At 45.8% G+C, this 19254-nt stretch overlaps 1 protein-coding gene across 5 annotated transcripts in view; it reads left to right on the top strand.

The window, feature by feature from the left end:
- Window positions 1-19254, top strand: part of PAX7 (paired box 7) — a 153047-nt gene that overhangs the window by 87153 nt on the left and 46640 nt on the right. For all 5 annotated transcript variants that reach the window (XM_048824707.2, XM_048824708.2, XM_048824706.2 and 2 more), the window contains 2 exons: window positions 3639-3804; window positions 5507-5706. In XM_048824707.2, coding sequence (XP_048680664.1) covers window positions 3639-3804; window positions 5507-5706 — 366 coding nt within the window. The remainder of the gene's footprint in view (window positions 1-3638; window positions 3805-5506; window positions 5707-19254) is intronic.

Consider the following 19254-nt stretch of genomic DNA (forward strand, 5'->3'; position numbering starts at 1 on the left):
AATTAGACATTTGTATGAATAAGAAGAATAACCTGATTTAGAATAGTAAATATTAAAAAAGCCAAGACCTTTAGAAGAGCCATAAAAACTCAGGCTCCAGGGCATAAGTCAACCTCTAAATATAGAAGGAAATTTGCACTGCGGGAAGACTGTCCCATAACTACAATTACAAGGATCCTTCCTCTGAAGCCGGTGCTGGCCACTATTGGAAACAGCATGCTGCACTAGATGAACCCCTGGTCCTCTATTGCAATTCCTGTGCTGCTCAATCAATTAATTTCATCCATGTTTGCACCCCATTTGTGACTGCTTTGCAGTCAAGGGTCACTAGAATGAATACGCACCAAAAATGAATGTCGAGCTTCCGCGCTCCAACATCCACAGAAAGCAAATTTAAAATTCACTTTCTGCGAGCGTCCTTGCCAGAAACCTTGCTGTAGGAGTTACACCCCTCCAGTCAAGAAGCAGAAACAATACCATGTGACTTATGTGACCAATCATAACAAAGCAACACAAGCCATTCAGTAAATGAGATTGGGGGGGGAGGGGGAAATTCATTAATGATTTTTAAATAACAAACAGGCCCCAAAAAATCATGAGTTCGCATGAATGCCCCACAAAGAGAAAAAGAAATCAAATTCTTTTGATAAATGACTGAGTGTAGATTATTATTATTTGTGTCTCAGTAGCACTTAGAGGCCCAAAGTGAGATCTATGCACAGAACAAACAGAGTAAAAGACAATCCTTCCTATTAAGAACTTGTGCTCTAATAGAAAGGCAGACAACAGGTGGGAGGAGAAACGGAGGCATACAGAGATGAAATAATTTACCCAGTGCAATGCAGCAGGTAAGTAGCAGACCCAGGTTGCCTGGCTCCTAGTCCAATACCACACTGAATCTTAGCTGGTCACTTGGGGCTTGTCTACCCAGTATAAGCTAAAGTGTGAATTTAAACAGCTATAGTTATACTGGTAATAATCCCCATGTGGGAACTCTTATTCCAGAAGAAAAGTGCCTTTTTCAGAGTTATACCAGAATTACTAGAGTATAAGTGGTAAAACTTTCCCATGTAGACAAACCCTTAGCTCTAATCGTGCAACTGAATGGTTTGTAAAGTGCTTTGAGATCCTCAAATGAAAGGTGCTATGGAAGTAAAGGTGGTTAGGTATTTTCTGACAAAATGTGTTTTAGCTGGAAAATGCCAGTTTGTCAAAACCAAAACTGTGTGCAGGAAAAGGTTGGTTTCTATAAATTATTTTACCCAAAAAAATTTTGGAAAATAAAGTTTCAAATTTGTCAAAACAGTATGACATTTTCAAAGTGAAAAATTCCAGTTTTTCTGGTTCAAAATGGCTCTTTGTTTCAAAATTTAAGCTAACAATAGTAAAAAATACAAAATGGTCAAAACTGTGAAATGAAATCTTTCCAAATTATTGAAATGAAATGTTCTGATTGGCCCACCCCAAAACATGTACTGGATTTACAGTTTGTGAAACTTTTTGAAATTTTGACTTTTCAGCTCTTTAGTATCTCAGAAATGTTTTGAGGACAGGAAACCTCTCTCCATCCCAGCTGTACACAGAATGGCAAAATATTTATAATTTGGTACACCCACTTCGCAATGATGTAAATGACTGCATGAAGTAAGGGCTATGTAGGATCATCCCACCTTCTTTTTCACAGTTATGGTCCAGGATGCACACGTACTGACCCCTTCTCCATATGTGTCATCAGCAGGGTTTGGATCCGAAACCTTCAGCATCACACCACTTGAGCTACAGGAATAACTCTATTAGATGATAGCAGTAGTAGGCTGTTATCCACTAGAGTGTGTGACAGACAGCTTGCTAGTGTGTTACAAACAAACACACCTCTGAGTTTTTCCCCTTTGTCTTGACTGATCATGTTGAGTGTAAGTCCATTGGACTGCCCCATCCCTTTGCAGGGTCATAGATTTTAAGCACAGAAGGTCCATTATGATCATCTGGACTGACCTTTGGCATAACATAGGCCAGACAATCTCCACAGGGATTCCTGCAACAAACCCATATCCTTCCTCTTGCAGCCTGCAACTCTCCCCTGCTGTTTGGCCTCAGTCCTGGTCCCGACATATGTGAGTCCATACACTTGCCTACGCTGAACCTCGCTTGTTGCCGTAATCTCTCCAAGTCACTGTGCCCCAGCGTACAACCCAGTCACTAGCAGAATGCATGCACCTGGAGAGATATAGCAATGCATTAAACAGGAAGAGCATAAAGAAAACCTGTTCCCCACCTCTACCCCCCCGGGGAATTAAACTTACCCAATGTGACACAAAGTAGCCCATGAGGGACTATACTCATTAGTTTGTGGAACTACCCCTGTTGATTTCAAAGGTCTTTGCTTCAGGCCCTAAGTGAAAGGAAAATCAGATCCAGAGTCTTCACTACATGCACAAAAGAGAGGTTTGCTTTGGTTCACCAAAACAGAGGGTGCTCTTGGGAACTACACCCCCCACCTTTGTCACCCCAGTTCCTAATCTGTCACTGAGCAGCCTGAAAGCCTGATGGAGAACTTCCCCACCCGCCCCCGAATGCTTTTCACTCTTGATTTTTGCTCCATTTTTTCTTGTCCCTGTGAAATTTAATCATGTTTTCTAGCCCTTTAGGCCTCACAGAGTCCAGCAGCTGCATTCTCATCTGGCTTGAAAGCTTATCCGCATACTTCTCAACCCCAAACAGGGATCGGTCCTCAGAGCCTTGCTGATTAAACACAATAAACCAGACCCTAGAAAGGGCTCGTGCAGCCCTTCACGCTATCCAGGAGGGAGATGGCTTGTGATAAAACACACCAGGGCAGACGCATGCATTTAGAAAAGCTCTTTTGAATCTCATAGGTAAAACAGGGTGATGCAAGCCCAGCTTTGCACATGCATAAATACTGGGCTAATTTTAATGCACAGCAATTTAGATGGACTGCAGCGCCTATTGCAAGGAAGCCACGTGCAGTACTGATTTGTTGCAGTACAGAGAAACTAGGAGAGCTCTGTATTCCTTCTGGTCCTGTCTTTTTAGCTTGTCAAACTTAGGAGCTGAGATGTTCATCTATCTATTTATCCTCTCTACCCGTGCAGACATTACGGAAACCTAATCCTACAGCATGATTCACAAAGTTGCCAGATAATGAGGCAGATGGACCCGATGACAGCAGTACCTCCACTTCCTAGGGGCCCTCTTGGAACGCACAGGCTTAGTAATTATCCTTTCTCTCACGCTTTGATACTTATTTGGCTCCCACTACCAGAGGATCTGAGCACAAACCAATGTTTAAGGTACTAATTCTCTCTGCATCCTTCTGACACAGGGCACTGCTATTATCCCCATTTTAGAGATGGGGAACTGAGGTACAGGTCACACAGGAAGTTTGTGGCAAAGCAGGAACCTTGACCCCAGGTGTCCCCAGTTCTAGGCTAACGCATTAACCACTGAACCATTCTGCCTCTCTCTTGCTCACCCTTCCTCTCTCTCACTATGATTCCTCCAGTGTCATGATCGCTATTGATCAGGAAATGCATCAGAGATCACGGTGAAACAGGACAGTCTCTGCAATGGATGGAACTCGGTACGATTCACCCTCTCTTTCCTGTCCTCCATCGTAGGTGTGGTTCAGTAACCGAAGAGCCAGGTGGCGCAAGCAAGCAGGAGCCAATCAGCTGGCAGCTTTTAATCACCTGTTGCCAGGGGGCTTTCCGCCAACTGGAATGCCGACTCTACCACCCTACCAGCTGCCAGATTCCACCTACCCAACCACCACTATTTCCCAAGGTGAGCACCAACTACCAGAATAAAGTGGTTGGTTATTTCTTGGTCTGTTCTCATCTATTATTCCACTCCGCCAGCCAGGCCACCCTACCATGCTGGATTCCCATCACTACCTTCCTTTGAAGCAGCTGCTCTATGCAGGTTGGCCTTGATTGGGAGGCCAACGTTTGATTCAGGCGGATGGAAGCTCAATAGTTTCCATTTTTGATACCAAACACAGCCGGTCTGCTTAAAATCCATTAGTCAATATCCCCTGCATCAAGGTCTCCCATGACTATGGCAGCTCCACTTACCATGTCACTGAGAGTGGAGACTAATGAATCCAGAGTGAATTCTATGTGGGACCGGTGACATGGCTCAGCTGAGTGAAACACTGGCCTCCCACCCAAGGGGAAACCTACATGTGCAGCTGCTTTGACCGTGAAACCAGGCAGGTGGGAGACTGTGCCACATTGCCTCTGTATTTTTCCCCTTTTTAAAAACAAATCTTCCAATTACAATCTACATTTGAAAAGCCAGGCCCAGCTCTGTCCAGTTCTGCAGCAGCAGCCATGGAAAGTCACATAAGAATAGTATCGGAGCCCGTTTAACAGAGTAAACAAAGCGTTTTGCACTGTAGTGAGCTGGACACCAGCAACCACACACACAAGGCTTTAGGCACTGGGCAGCAGCTGACAGGTAACCTCCGGCACTGGAGTCCGAATTCAAGCCCCTTGCACCAGCTCTTGGATTTGGCTGCGGAGCTGGTTTTCTGGCCGGGTGGGGATGCTGGGGTTTTATTCAAAGGCCGTCCACATCAGTGGAAAGTCCCCTGTTGACTGCGATGGGCTTTGGATTGGGTCCTTACAAAGGATCTTACAACCTTAGGGACCTCAAACCAACATCTCTTCCTGCCTTGTGTTTCCTGCGTATTTCTTTCTAGACTGAACTGTCCGTAACATCTCTTCCTCCCTCACCTGCGCCGCCCCAGCAAACTGTGGGGAGAGGGGTGTTGTTGGAGAAGGAAGATTTAGAAATAGTAGGGAGGATTTGGGGAACACTACTGGAGCTTTTTCAGGCGACTCGATCTCCAGACCTAGGGGAATAGAGAACGCCGAATGGAGAAAATCTGCAACCATCTGGTCTAGATCTACCTGCAAAAGAGAGGCTGGTATTGTAAAAGAGAGTGCTCCTGAGATCAGGAGCAAGGGGGCCTCATGGAGAACAGAGCTCAGTTCCTGCTCTGCATAACTGCAGGGAGTGAGTGTTTGCTGGTTGCATCTCAGACTTCCACATAATATTCCGAGGAGCTCCGAAAACTGCCGTACGATTTCGCCGTTTGTGCTCCCATAAGACCCATGCCCAGGCTAGCCAGGTAGGCTGCAGGTCAGGACTCAGCTGTGTTGGCAGTCCTGGATGGGAAGCCAAGGACTGGATTAGCAGGGGTGCCGGTCAGGACTGAGGTGCATTGGCAGAGCTGGTGAGGGAATGCTGGGTGCTGGCCAGAGTCAGTTCCTCACTGGCTGGAGAACATTACGTTCAATCACAATTTTGGGAAAAATAAACAGTGGGAACTATACGGGAATGCCTCTCTGGTCTGTGCCAGGTCCCTCTTCTCCCTGCTGTTACCCTCAGCAGCCCTTGGGCTCTTCCCCACTGCCTGATGATGCATGTACGGCCTCTGTCATGTCTCATGAATGTTTCCCTATGAATGATTTCTTCACAGATGGGAGCAGCACCGTGCACAGACCCCAGCCCCTGCCACCATCCACCATGCACCAGGGAGGGCTGGCAGCTGCTGCCGCCGCTGATACCAGTTCCGCCTATGGGGCCCGACACAGCTTCTCCAGCTACACGGACAGTTTCATGAACCCTGCAGCTCCCGCCAATCACATGAACCCTGTCAGCAACGGCCTCTCTCCACAGGTACACAGTGCTCTTCCACTCTTCTTCTCCAAGCCAGGAGCCTTCGGTCAGCCCAGATCCTATGGGAGAGGGCAGGCTGCATGCTATCGCTGTCCAACATTGTTACTGAAAGAGTTGTTGCATGCTCTCAGGGAGCCCAGATCGGTCTGTCTGTTTGTCCATCCATCCATCCATCCTGAGCTTATTGCCACAGCATCTGAAACCTGTAACAAAGCTCAGATCCTGTGTTTGAGATGTCACACTCTGTTCCCAAGTATCTAGAGACTCGCTTGAGTCATCAAGTTGAGGGTTGGCTGGAACAGGGTTAGGGGGGTTGTTCCAGCCCATTACAGAGGTGGGTCCGGCTTTGAAGTTCCCATGCCCACCAGGGTCTGAACTTCCTCAAAGGTCAGGGATGTCTGGGCCTGGGATTTTGGTTCCCAGTCTCTACCAGGAACTAATCGTGATGTAACTGATTTTCTTTATGACCTACCATAAATAAGGAGAGCCACATGAACTGTGAGAGAGAAAACACATATTCCCCATTTACTTGTTCAAATAAAAGAATAGAGCATATCTGTATTGAACTTACCGGGCCAAACTCATACTTGGTGCAACACCACTGATCTCAAACTCCCTCCCTGAGCCCAGTATAGAATGTGGAACTCCTGACAACCAGTCCCTGCCCCAACCACTAGTCTAACCTGCCACTAGACTACATGGTGGGGGTTCAAAAATTCACAGGGCTAGATCCACAGTTGGTGAGCTCCATTGAAGTCAATGGAGTTGTAAGGATTTACAGAAGCTGAGAATTTGGCCCACCAGTCTCTTACACTGGATCATCTGGAATATTAATGCTAATTTTCTGTCAATCCAACATACCTCAGCCTTGTCAGACAGAGCATTTAATTCTCTTCTTCTCTGACGTGTCATACTTTGGCTCCTATATGCATGTTTACTTTTAGCTGTAATAAGACACTTATCATATGTTAATGGATAACAATAATGACTTGTGCTCACCTACCTTCTGTTATCCTGAAGGATACCAAAGGGCGTTGCACTCTTGCTCTTTCCTACCACTGAAATACAACTGTCTGGGAGGTGAAATATGGCTGTTATTTAAGGGCTTGTCTACACAATGGAGTATGGTGCACTACAGGGCTGTGATTTCTAAAGTGCACTAATGTGTTGCACATTAACTGGTCCATGTAGACCCTATTGGTGTGCAAGGAAAGCTTGTTAGTGTGCTTTAACATAGTACCAGGTCACACAGTAAAAGAGTGTTCAGCAGCACTGTTTAAGACAGGAAGTGCAGGATAATTTATTTAACTGAAACTACAGGGAGATTTTCAGTAGGCGTTTGAAATGAAAAGGTTGGAACTGTTTAGTTTAGAGAGGAGGCAAATAAAAAGGTAGAACAGAAGTATATAAAACAGTTACTGGTCTAGAGAAAGCAAATATAATACAAGAATGTGGGGATAGTCAATGAAACAATACAACACATTCAAAAGAGATACAAGGACAAACTTTTAACACAATGCATAATTAATAGAGCTGGTTGGAAAAACTTTCCCTGAACCCTTTCCCCTTGGATAATGCAACTCTGTCAGAATCATGTTGATTTTGCTGAAATTTTATTTAGGAGAAAAACAGCAACAAAAACAAAATTCCAACAATGCTGAAATGTCCCAGTTCATAGATTCCTAGGTTCCAAAATCAGAAGACACCACTGTGATTATCTCATCTGACCTCCTATATAACACAGATCAGAGAACTTCCCCGAAACAATTCCTTTTCAACATTTTTGGAACTAAATGTTTAGATTTTTTTTGTGAATGTTTTGATATTTTGTTTTAAAATGATCTTTCCTTTCAATTGTTTTGTATTATATTATATATCGTAATATATTTAGAAAACATCAAAATCTAAATGAAACATTACAATTGATCCAAAACTATATTTTTTCTGAATTTTCCAGCATGGAAAATTTTGAAATGTTTGGGTTTGATTCTGATTCAAAACAAAGCTACATTTTGAAATTTCAAGATTCTTCAGGAAATGAAATTTCTGTTCTCCACCCATCTCCAATAATTAGCCTGTGGAACTCATTGCCACAAGAGATCACTGATCTCCCTGGAGATGGGACAACTTACAAAAGTATGGACTGCTCAAGAGATGCACTAACAAAAAAGAGGAGTCTGGGTAGGGATCCCTTTATGACTCTGCATATAGAGAATAGATGATAGTATGGTGTAATCTAATGTATCTAAATATATTTGCCTGATTTTGGAATAACCACATTACTCACAAATGAAGAAGCCTCCATGTGTGAGCTGCCCAGGTCATCTCAAATGCATCCCAATACAACATTTCCACTACACTACACCCTGGTATATTTTGTTTCTCCCCCCTTTGTTGTGGAAAAACTTCTTTTAGAAATGCTTTTTAAAGGATCACTGGTATTAATAATACTTAGCTTTTATACAGCACTTTTCGTGCATAGCTCTCAGAGCACTGTACAAAGGAAGTCAGTATTATTGTCCCCTTTTTATATATGGGAAAACTGAGGCACAGAGCAGGGCAATGACTTGACCAAGGTTAACCAGCAGACAAGTGGCAGAGCCAGGAACAGACCCCAGCTCTCCTGAGTTTCTGCAGGGTGCTCAGCCCATTGTCTCCCTGTCATTCTTCATAACGTTTTGCCTCTAAGCCATGCTGTACTGAACTGACTGGGTGAAAAAGGTATAAATGCTGTAAAAATTAGAGTGGGTCCAAAAATGGGGGGGAGAGGAGGGGAATCATGGAAAATTTCAAACATTTTGAAGTGATTTTCATTGTACAGGTTTCAAAAAGGAATGATCATAGAATCATAGAATATCAGGGTTGGAAGGGACCTCAGGAGGTCATCTAGTCCAACCCCCTGCTCAAAGCAGGACCGATCCCCAATTAAATCATCCCAGCCAGGGCTTTGTCAAGCCTGACCTTAAAAACTTCTAAGGAAGGAGATTCCACCACCTCCCTAGGATTGTTCATTGATTTGAACTTTTTTTTGCAAAGATTTGTCATGAACATTTTTGGTTTAGAAATTTGTCTCTCTTCCTCCTTTTTCCCCTCCCCCTTCCCCCCTTTTGCTGCCCTTGTTTTCCGTTTTCCATTTTGCCACTGAAAAGGGTCATACGGAGGGCCCCCCAGTTTGGATTATGGGCATGTAAATTGCAGGATGCACGCATAGGTGCTGGAAGTAGGGGTACTGCTGGACCCCCTGGCTTAAAGTGGTTTCCATTATAGGCAGGGTTTACAGTTTGGTTCAATAGCTCTCAGCCCCCACGCTGTGCAAATGGTTCCAGTGGCCCTGCATGCACTAGCATGCTGCACTGTAAGGGTCCTGTGTAGACCCTGCAGGTGCAAACTATAAGGTACCTAGTTTGCACTAATGCAGTCCTTCAAAATGGCATAAAACTCCCCTTTGTAGATGGTTATAACTCTCATGGCGGTATAGCACAATGGGTGCTGGTGTGTGGTGTAGAAGGCCTGTTCCAGTCAATACCGGTATGTGTATGCTGTCAAAATGATAAGTTATGTAAGGTTAAACCTTCTGCTGGGGCAGGACTGAATATTATGTCAGACTGGCGAGATTTTGTGCGGGAAATAAGGAAAGATTTCTCCGACTGTTGGAATTTTTTTGTAACATCAGCTGAGTAAAGCTGGACATGGGCTGGAGACGTGAGCATGTGTCCTGGGACTGATGGGCAGAGCACAGGTTAGATGCTCCCGGGCACAAGTCTATCACGTGCTTTTGTAATTTGTTACACGGACATACATGGGGGCAATATCCATGTGATAAATTGCACGAGCATGTGGTAAATACACTGTTGTGCAATGCTTGTGCAATTTATCCCATGCCTACGACTGCATCACCTGCTTGCTGGTCCATCTCCCAGGGATATTCCAACTGATTGAACGGGTTCATTCAACCCTACCAGAGAAATGGTTCTTTCCATGCTTACCCCTACTCCAAATTACCCTGCCCTCAGGCCTTGGAGGTGAGTCCTGGGCCAATAAAAGCCTTTCAATACTTAAAAATGTAGAGTCCAAGATCTTGCAGCCTTGAAGAAATAGGCGCTTTAATGCTGTTGAGAAGGTGAGATTCCAAGCACTCACTTCTAACCCTAGAAAGGCCCAAGGTATCCACATATAAATACATCCAGATTTTTGTGTCTAAAAAACCTGTTTTAGGTTATTTTCTGGGTGTTTACATGCGTTAGTTTTACTTCCTCTCTGCCCTTCTGAGCCCTGCACTGTTGGACTTATGGCAACCAAGACCCCTGGTTTTACAGGAGGAAGGATACAAGAAATAGTCCCAGTAACGGAAATAAAAAGTCTACAAGGCATTCGTAAAATGCCTTTCCCCTCACATATTTGGCACATGCAGAATACATGATGGGCTGGGGTAGGGTAAAGGTTTTGGGGATGACCTGCCTAACTCACTTGTGAGTAATGCAAGCATCCACAGCCCTACAGATAAACCCTTTATGCAGTTCTATCTATCTATCTATCTATCTATCTATCTATCTATCTATCTATCTATCTATCTATCTATCTATCCATCCCCACACACATCTATCTATCTATCTATCTATTCCCATACACCCCCTCTATCTATCTATCTATCTATCTATCTATCTATCTATCTATCTATCTATCTATCTATCCCCATATACCCTATCTATCTATTCATTGTGGCATCTGGCTGCTGTCAGTAGGAGTAAATATCCAAATGAAAGGGATTTTAGGAGGCTGAAAAAAGTTAGAAATTCAAGATACGGCGGGTGATTTGTATGAGCTGCAAACAGACAGTTCTCTGGTTTCATCCCTCAACAGCAGCAGGAGGGAGCTTTCTTTGCAGTTTGGACAGGGAGAAACGGCCGGGGGTCGGGGGACTGGACCCTGAGTTACAGCCAGAGCCCTCCGCATTTGCTGCCACAGGGAACGCTATCCAATTACCCCTGGATTGGGTATCCCAGCCAGAATCCACCAGACGGGGTTGGTGCTGGTAACTGAAATTCTATAGGCCGGGCACGGTTTTCCCATTCTCACGAGAGAGAAGGGGGATTAGATTCGGCCTCTTCAGGGTTGACACTACCCCCCTACGCTCCAGACAGAGGGAGCAGACACTGCTGAAAGTTTTGCCTAGAGCCTGTGGAAAATGGTAGCCCTGTGTGTTTGTTTTTTCCATACCTGGTGCATGTCGGTGCTAATGAGGGAATGATAGCGCTGGCCAGTGATGTGCTGTGTAATCAGCCTCCAAACAGCACTGCCAAAGCACCTCGATACTCAGTCACAGCGTCCCCTATTAGCCTGATCCTGCTGCCTCACTCTGGGGCTCTGCCGTCCTAGCCCTGTGCTAACACACTGTCCTAGTCCAGTTCCGGCCCTAGGTCACTACACAGCTTCCCAGTCTTGTCCTGCAGCTTTCCCTGCTATTCCGGTCCTGGGACCTCCAGAGGGTGACTGCTCCGCTGTTCCACCTCAACCTTGACCCACGGCATCCCTTCATGTTCTGGTTCAAGGTCCTCATCACAGCTGTGTCAAAGCACCTCTGTCAGGCTGGATTTAGGGGCTACAACACTCGTTCGTAGGAGCTCACAGCAGACCCAGAACTTGATCTTCAAGAGCTACGTACCCATCAGTTTCAAAAGATTGCACCTCTACCTGCAGAAGTCAGAGAGTCTGTCGGGCTGAACTGGTGACTTGCGACATCCTTCCACTAGGCAGATTTTGATCAAATGCCTGAGCAGAGCTCAGCAAGGTGGAGACGAGGAAGAGAGACAAACCCAGAGAGAGACTAAAAAATAAGATCAAGTGGCAAGTTAATGCTCCCGAAGAAACGGGCTGCAGCCCCCAGGCGCTGGAGCTGTGATCTCACCAGCCCTTGAAGCCTTGGAACTAGAGCAGGTTGAAAAATGGTGGGGTGGGAATTTCATTAATAAATTTCAAAACATTCCATTCATTTTTGTTCCACAGATTCCAGAAAGGAATAATTTTGTGTTGGTTTGAAACTTCCCACAATTTTTATATGAAAAATGATCGTTTTTGACATTTTTCCTGCTTTCTTTTCCTCCCTTTTTCCTTCCCCCCTCCCCTTTCTGGTTTTCCTTTTTGCCACTGAAAAAGTGGGAGAAAGAAGGAAGAAAAGGGAAAACAATAAACAACAAAACCAAACCAGACCCAAACCATAAGTAAGGTTTTATTTATAACATTTTTTCGCTTTTCGATTTCATCTAAAAAGGAACACTTCGGAAAAAAAATATTTTGAAAAAAGTCATTTTTCAATTAAATCAAAATTCATTCCAAAAATTTCATTAATAACCAAACTAAGCACCTTGACCTTCCTCATGCATCACACCACAGCTATGTCAAACTTCCCACTGACAGCAAGAATAGAACTCAGATCCTTCTGCTCAGAAACCCAGACCCCTGTCACTTGAGAATCTCCATTTGTGGTCACCAATATAGGGCCTCTGACACACAGCTCTGAGTCTATTCATCAAGGCGAAGCAGTGCAGAAATACACTATCTAGTTTATTACAATTGAGGCTTGATCAGTGCTTGGTTGACAGCGCTCCTAGGGAAGTACATGGCTCTGCAGGAACCGGTGTAGGGGATTAACTAAGTTGCTGTCTTCCCACTGAGCACAGAGGGATGGAGCACAGTGTTGCTGTCTTCTTGACAAGACATAAAACTGAGTATCCAGCCACTCATGACCATGGAAGAGTCCCGTGGTGCTTTCCATGAGAGTAAAAAAGCTCTGGTCATGTTGCATGCTGGCTGGATTTCAACTTGAGTAATTACATTCTGTCGGCTTAAATGCCCCGGTAGTTTTAATTAGATGTTGTTCTCCACTTCCTGACTGGGTGTCCCTGTTACCCTGTCATGGCTGGGCTTCCACCCCAGATGTAGGTACCATTCAGTGAGGGTGAAGACATCCCTGTGTAGCACATTGGGATCTCTGGGGATGGAAAAGGCTATTAAAATAGATGGTATTCTGGATTTATTGCAAACGTTTCTGATCAGTGTATATCTATTTGCTATGTCTGCAGTGAATGGGTAACAAGAATGCTAATCAAGATGGCTTGCTAGCTAATAGGTTGTCATGTCTGTAGGGACAGTGGGGCATTTGCCCTTCCCATCCATCTGTCTTTGATACAATGCAACTAGCTCTAGATGGTTTAGGTAGAAAATGATCTGTCATTATATTGGTCTTTATAAAGGGTCCAGGCTGGGGAAATGGGAGATGGCCAACATAGCTTGGTGATTGTCTTAGCCAAGAGCTCTCGGGTATCTAGGGAATAAGGCTATAGGACATATTTTACATTCAGCTAAATTAACGTGTTTAGTTGTTTCACAGAATCAACAGAAATATGAAAACACCAAAATGTTTGTACTGTTTCACCCGCAAAGCCTCTCTCCTCGAGGTTTCCTTTACAAGGCAATTGATGTATCTAGCTCTTTGTACTGGTGCTCACCACTGTAGTATCAAAGCTGCGGGCTACTTTACATTGACTGTGCCTTTGATGGCCAAAATCACGTGTCTTGATATGATATTGTGCAGGCCCTAAATGTTCTTTCTGAGTCCTTTAAAGTGTTCTGCAGGCCCACAAAGTCAACCTGAGGAGATCAAGACAATCCCAGAAATATCAGGAAGCTCAGACCCCCCCTCCTTGTGTTTGTTGCTTTTGTTTTCTCGGGGCTATGGGTGGCTTTCACTCATAGAATATCAGGGTTGGAAGGGACCTCAGGAGATCATCCAGTCCAACCCCCTGCTCAAAGCAGGACCAATCCCCAATTTTTGCCTCAGATCCCTAAATGGCCCCCTCAACCCTGGGTTTCGTAGGCCAACGCTCAAACCACTGAGCTATCCCTCCCCTTCATGCGTCATATTCATCCGCAGTGCTACTCCACCACTGAGTGGTCATGTGGCTATGCCACAAGACTGAATGTTGCAGGACTTGGGTTCCACTATGTCTGGCTTTGCCACCATTTCTTGGGAAAGTGACATCACCTCTCTGTGCCTCGGTTTCCCCATTAGTAAAATGAGGATAACACCACTGAGCAACCTCAGAGGGGTTTAACATCTCTGACGTGCTTTGCAATCTGTGCGTGGCCGGTGTAGTGGAAGTGCAGTGCTGTCTTAACAATGTTTCCACAGAGAGGTTTGAGGCCCGGATCTGAAAGTTGGCATTGTCAGTGATTTTGATGCTCGTGCACCTTACCTTTCTGAGGGTTGAGCGGCGGAGCTTTGCAGGCAGGCTCGCCCTCATGAATGGGCTGCTTCTGCTCCTTATTTCACCCACAAGTGTCTGGCTTTCCAGGCTGCATTCGAGTGGATGGGCCAGGGCAGTGCCTCAAGGTGACCTTTGCTGATCACGCCAGGCCATGTGGCTAATTCAGCCCTGCCATTTGTATTTCCTTCATGTTGTTTTCCTGTTTGTAAAGCTGTGTGAGGGTTCTCTCATGACAGCCCACAAATGGGACGCTACATAGCGCAGGCTGTGAGGGAACATCAGCAGGGCTGCCAACTTACTGGGGGCATCCTTTCCTAGCAGCACCTGATTCTGACTGGGGGGCCGCGCAATGAGTTGAGCCCGTGCTGCTGTCCTCATCTCCAAACCCACATCCCTCCTGGTCCCTGCCTGAATCTGTCTTCCTGCACGATGTGTCATATCAGTATCTAGTGCAGGGGTGGGCAAACTATGGCCTGGGGGCCGCATCTGGCCCCCCCAGATGTTTTAATCTGGCCCTCGAGTTCCTGCTGGGAGCAGGGTCCGGGGCTTGCCCCACTCCGCGCAGCTCCCGGAAGCAGCAGCATGTCCCTCCTCCAGCTCCTATGCGTAGGGGCAGCCAGGGGGTCTGCAAGCTGCCCCCGCCCCAAGCACTTCCCCACCGCACCCTAACCCCCAATGTTGTGAGCATTCATGGCCCAGCAAACAATTTCCATACCCAAAAAGTTTGCCCACCCCGATCTAGTGCTTCTGTCCTCCTGACTCATCCCCCTACAGATTACCTGCTCTGTCCCCTGCCTGCGGCCACTTTTCACTGTAGGCTGCCTCCATTTTTTGAGGATTCCCCCTTCCCCCCCCCCAATGCATCATCATTTTAAAGAAATAAAATGATGGGTGGGGCTGGAGAGACATCCTCAAGCCCCACTCCACCGCCCACTCCCTTCCATTGTCTGTAAAGGATGGAGTCAGTATTCTGTCCTGGAAAGAGCAGAAGCCGGAAAGGAAGGACTTTCTCTGCCATTCCCTGAGTTTTTCAGAGCTCCTGGGTTGCTAAGAGGAACCATCTCTTGCAGACCCTCCAACCAGCACAAGGAGTGAGTGAGTGGAGAGGGAAGGGGGCAGTGGACAGATGACTGAGATCCTCCATCGTAGAGATTAAACCAGCTCTGACCACCTGCCCTCCATCATCTTTGAAGTCTGGACACCAGTTTTGCAGCATGATCTCTGACTACGCTACAGCATCTCCCATCTAGGGCCCAACCCTGCTCCCGCAGCAATGCATCATAGGATTTCTATTGATTTCAGTGGTGCAGAACCTGGCTAAGTCATGGACCAGAGGCCTCCTGGCTGTAACCGTGCTGATGCTGGTGGAAGGATTGGTCTAAGTCCTTTTCAGGAAGCCTGGTAATTGGGAGGGACATGGTGCTGGCTGGTGAGGGGGATCAGTGCGCAGCGCCTGGCTCCGAAGAGACAGCGCTCGCTCGTTCAGTGACATGAACCCTTTCCGTCTGGTTCCTTTTCTCCCTCTTTTTTTTTTTTTTTGTCCGAGACACTGTGCCTATAATAAGCATTTAAAATGAGCCTTGCTGGGCTGGGGGAGGGAAAGAGGGGAGGGGGCAAGATTTGGAGGGGGGGTTAAATAGCAAAGAATTAGAAAGAAAAAAATCTGATGCAAATCACTAGTAGAGAGAAAATTATGTGCAATTACCCAAGCGCTACTGGGCAGCCTGGCCCACCCCAACCAACAAGATCTCATTAACAAGCAGAAAATAAGATTGAAATGGTGTGTAAAAGAGCTGAAAAATGAATTTGAATGCTGCATTTGTCCACAATTACCCCCTCGTTCACACATATTTTATTGCAATTTTTTTATTATTCTTAATCTTTCCATCCCTCAAAGCAGATTGGGAACATCCTGGCATTACCGTTGCTGAGGGAGGACGCATTAAGGATTTCCCGTTTCCCTGAAAGGAGACCCTTCTCTCGCTCGAATTTTGAAGGGTTGGTTTTGGAAGGATAAGGATTCATTTCTCCGGCTTATCTTAGTGTAGAAACATGTTCTTTTAATAGTCTTTAACTCTGACGCTCTTCGGTGCCATCCCACAATGGCTTTTTTTTTTTTCTTTCCCACTTTTCTCCTGGTTTCCTCGCCATCCTTTTCCTGTCTTTCCTTTCACTTTTCCTTTCTTTTAACCCTCTTTCCCATTCTTCCTTCCCACCCTGCTTTCTCCTCTCTCCCTTTCCCATTCTGGCCTCCTTCCATTCCATTTTTTTTCTCTCCCATTCCCATTCTGTCTATCCATTTCGCTTTCTCTTCTCTCCTTTTCTCTCCTCTTCCCTCTTGGATCTGTGCTGCACACACATCCACCTCCCCTCCCTTCCATCCATCCCTCCTGTCCATTATCCGCCTTTGAATTCACTCTGCAGCCCTCCTACCCTGCTGTTATGCCCGGTATTTATCTCCTGTGTCTCTGGGGGAACATTATTCTCCTGGACTAGCTGAGGGTTCTCTGATGCACAGGCCATCACACACCTGGCCTCATTCACCAGACCCCTTGGAAAGCTGCTACCACTTCTATGTTTTTTGATTTGGGAAGCAGGGCTGCTTTTTCCCAGAGACGAGAGAATGTGCAAGTCCCATCGAGATGCTGCATTTTGTGGAGTGTGTGCATGTGATCAAATCAATGTCATTTAGGAAAGTGGGGGGGGCAATTGAAACCCTCTTTTTCCCCCTCGGAGAGGCTGCCTTTACTGATCCCTTTGGTGTTCTCTATTGCTCAATATCAAATACAGCTCTGTCTCTGTAAACTTTTAACCTACATGGCCCTGCAAAGCTTTTCCCCTCCACCCCCTCTGCTAAAGTTTTTACCAAACAAAGCCATCTGCTCTTGTCAATTAAACGTCTCAGCTACAGGCTACAAGGAAAAGGGAGAACAGAATATTTTTCTCATGTGAAAATAGACACGTATTTATTTGACTGCTTTCTAATTGCTTTGTTTATAGGGGTGAAAGGAGTGGGGGGGGATTCAGATGTGGGGGGTCCGAGACACCGTTGCAGCCCTTACATGTTTCCTTTCAATGCTTCCCATATGGTCAAACCATAAATGTTCCCCACAGGTCCATTCAGTGTTATTGCCTCGCTATAAATTACCTATGTGACCCATACAAACGGTGGCCCCAATTCTGGAAAAGCTTCCAAACAAGAGTAAAGTCGCACCATGTGAGTAAAAGCATGCAAAAGCATCTGCGGAGTCTGGCCCTGCATCTCATATCACACCGAAGAATAACTAGGTGTGAAATTACAGCCAAGACTTCAAAACTGGCCTAAAGGATTTAGATGCCCAGTTCTCATAGGAAGCACATTGAAATGGAGTGCCCAAATCCCCTAGGCAGCTTTGATCATCTCACCCTAAAATATTACTTTAAATACATTCAGAATAGTGTGACTTATATTTTAGACATTATATAGATATATCCTATATATGTACATACATATATATGTCCTGATCCTCATTTAAGTTACACTGGCAGAGTAAAGCTGCATTAGTGCCTTGTGTAAATGAGAAGCAGGGATACACACACTCATCTGCATGTGGAGTGAGAGAGAGTTTTGAGGGAATATTGAGACATTATGAGCACTGAACTATTTCGGAGAAAATAGGGTCTGATCCCGAGCCATTGAATGCAATTGGAACTTTGCCATTGACTTCGATCGATACAGCCCCATAATTCCCATGTTACGTATTAATCTAAGTAACAAGAAAAAAGGACAGAGGGGAAAAGAGGAGAAGAGAAAGAGAGAGGAAATAAAGGAAGAGGAAAGGGAAGAGCAATGAAAGAGGACTGAAGGGGAGAAGAGAAAAAGGTCCCACGTACAGTCCTCATATGTCCCATGATTACTCCTAGTTATATATAGTTCCTGTAGATCATTTTAATCAGATGCCTCTAGGAATCCTGAGCCTGTTTCTCAATACTCAAAGGTCTGACTCACACAGACCTATGAATTGTCCAACACATTTAAACTATACCTCCTCTGCCTCATATTGTATCAGATCTTGGTTTATGATGTGAAGCCAGGCCAAGACAGATCATATCTGTACAGCTAGAATTGCATTTATATGGTCGGTAGTAGCTGAATCCAAGCACGAGCTGTATTTTTTCCCCTATAGGTTGGCTTGTTCGAAGTCTGTCTCCGCTGGGTTATAGAGAGAAAAGGCGGGTGAGGGAATATCTTTTATTGGACCAACTTCTGTTGGTGAGAGAGACAAGCTTTCGAGCTTATGCAGAGCTCTTCGTCAGGTCCTCTGGGTTTTGTCTCTTCTCTGCACGGGGGTGGTTAAGAGTGATTGAGCCCCTGACTTGGCTGGTAGACATGGACTTGGAGAATTCAAATGCCAGATTTGCCCTTCTTTATGATTATTAAGGGAACTTGAGACAAGGCAGGCAGGGCAGATAGAGGGAGAGAAAATGAGAGATTAGCAATTAATACAGAATCCAGACGGGTGACAGGCATTGCCAAGCGACCTTCGGAATTCAGAGGCGAGCATTTTACCGCGGGGCTGCAATAACCCAGGGACTTGGGAGCTGGTGCTGAGCTGTGAAAGGAATCAAAAAGGCCACAGTGCAGAAGGAGGTTGCCCAGGAAGGAGGACTCGTAGATGGAGAAGCTTAAACAGAAAGAAGGCAACGAGATAAATAATTAGAATATAAATGCTGTAGTACATGTGTGAACTCATGTATGTGTGTGCGTGTTCTTGGGTGCATGCGTGTGTATACGTGCGTGGATGAGGGGGAGGGGGCACATGCACATGTACATGCGTGTTCCAGTTTCAATAGTCCTTGAGAAAAAAGAGAGGATCATGCTGGCAGCTTGCTTCCAGTGGATTCCTTTTTAAGCCCAGCCCTGCTCCTTATCTTTGCATAAGCAGGGCCGGATGCTCGGCGGTTACACACATATGTGTGTGCACTGTGCATTAATTTCCTTGGGTGCTGCAGACACTCAGCACTCCTTCGGATCGGGCCCTAAATGCTACGGTGAAGCTTTCTTGCTTTGGCAAGGGACCAGGCACAGAGCCAGTCCTACTGGGCAACAGAGGCGGGCACAGCCCAGACCGTACATTGCAAGCGTTAGGGAGTCAGTAGCTTTCCCTCCCACCCAAGTCCCCCCCACCTCGTAAAGCATCAGCTTTGCCCCTTTACTGTCCCCATGCAGGCGATAAAGCTGCCCTGTGCAATGAGTTCGGAGCCTCGCTTTCCACAGAGCAGTGGTGTGCCGCCAAGGCCCAGC

The sequence above is a fragment of the Caretta caretta genome, chromosome 18, assembly GCF_965140235.1.
Source record: "Caretta caretta isolate rCarCar2 chromosome 18, rCarCar1.hap1, whole genome shotgun sequence".
Classification (NCBI taxonomy): Eukaryota; Metazoa; Chordata; order Testudines; family Cheloniidae; genus Caretta; species Caretta caretta.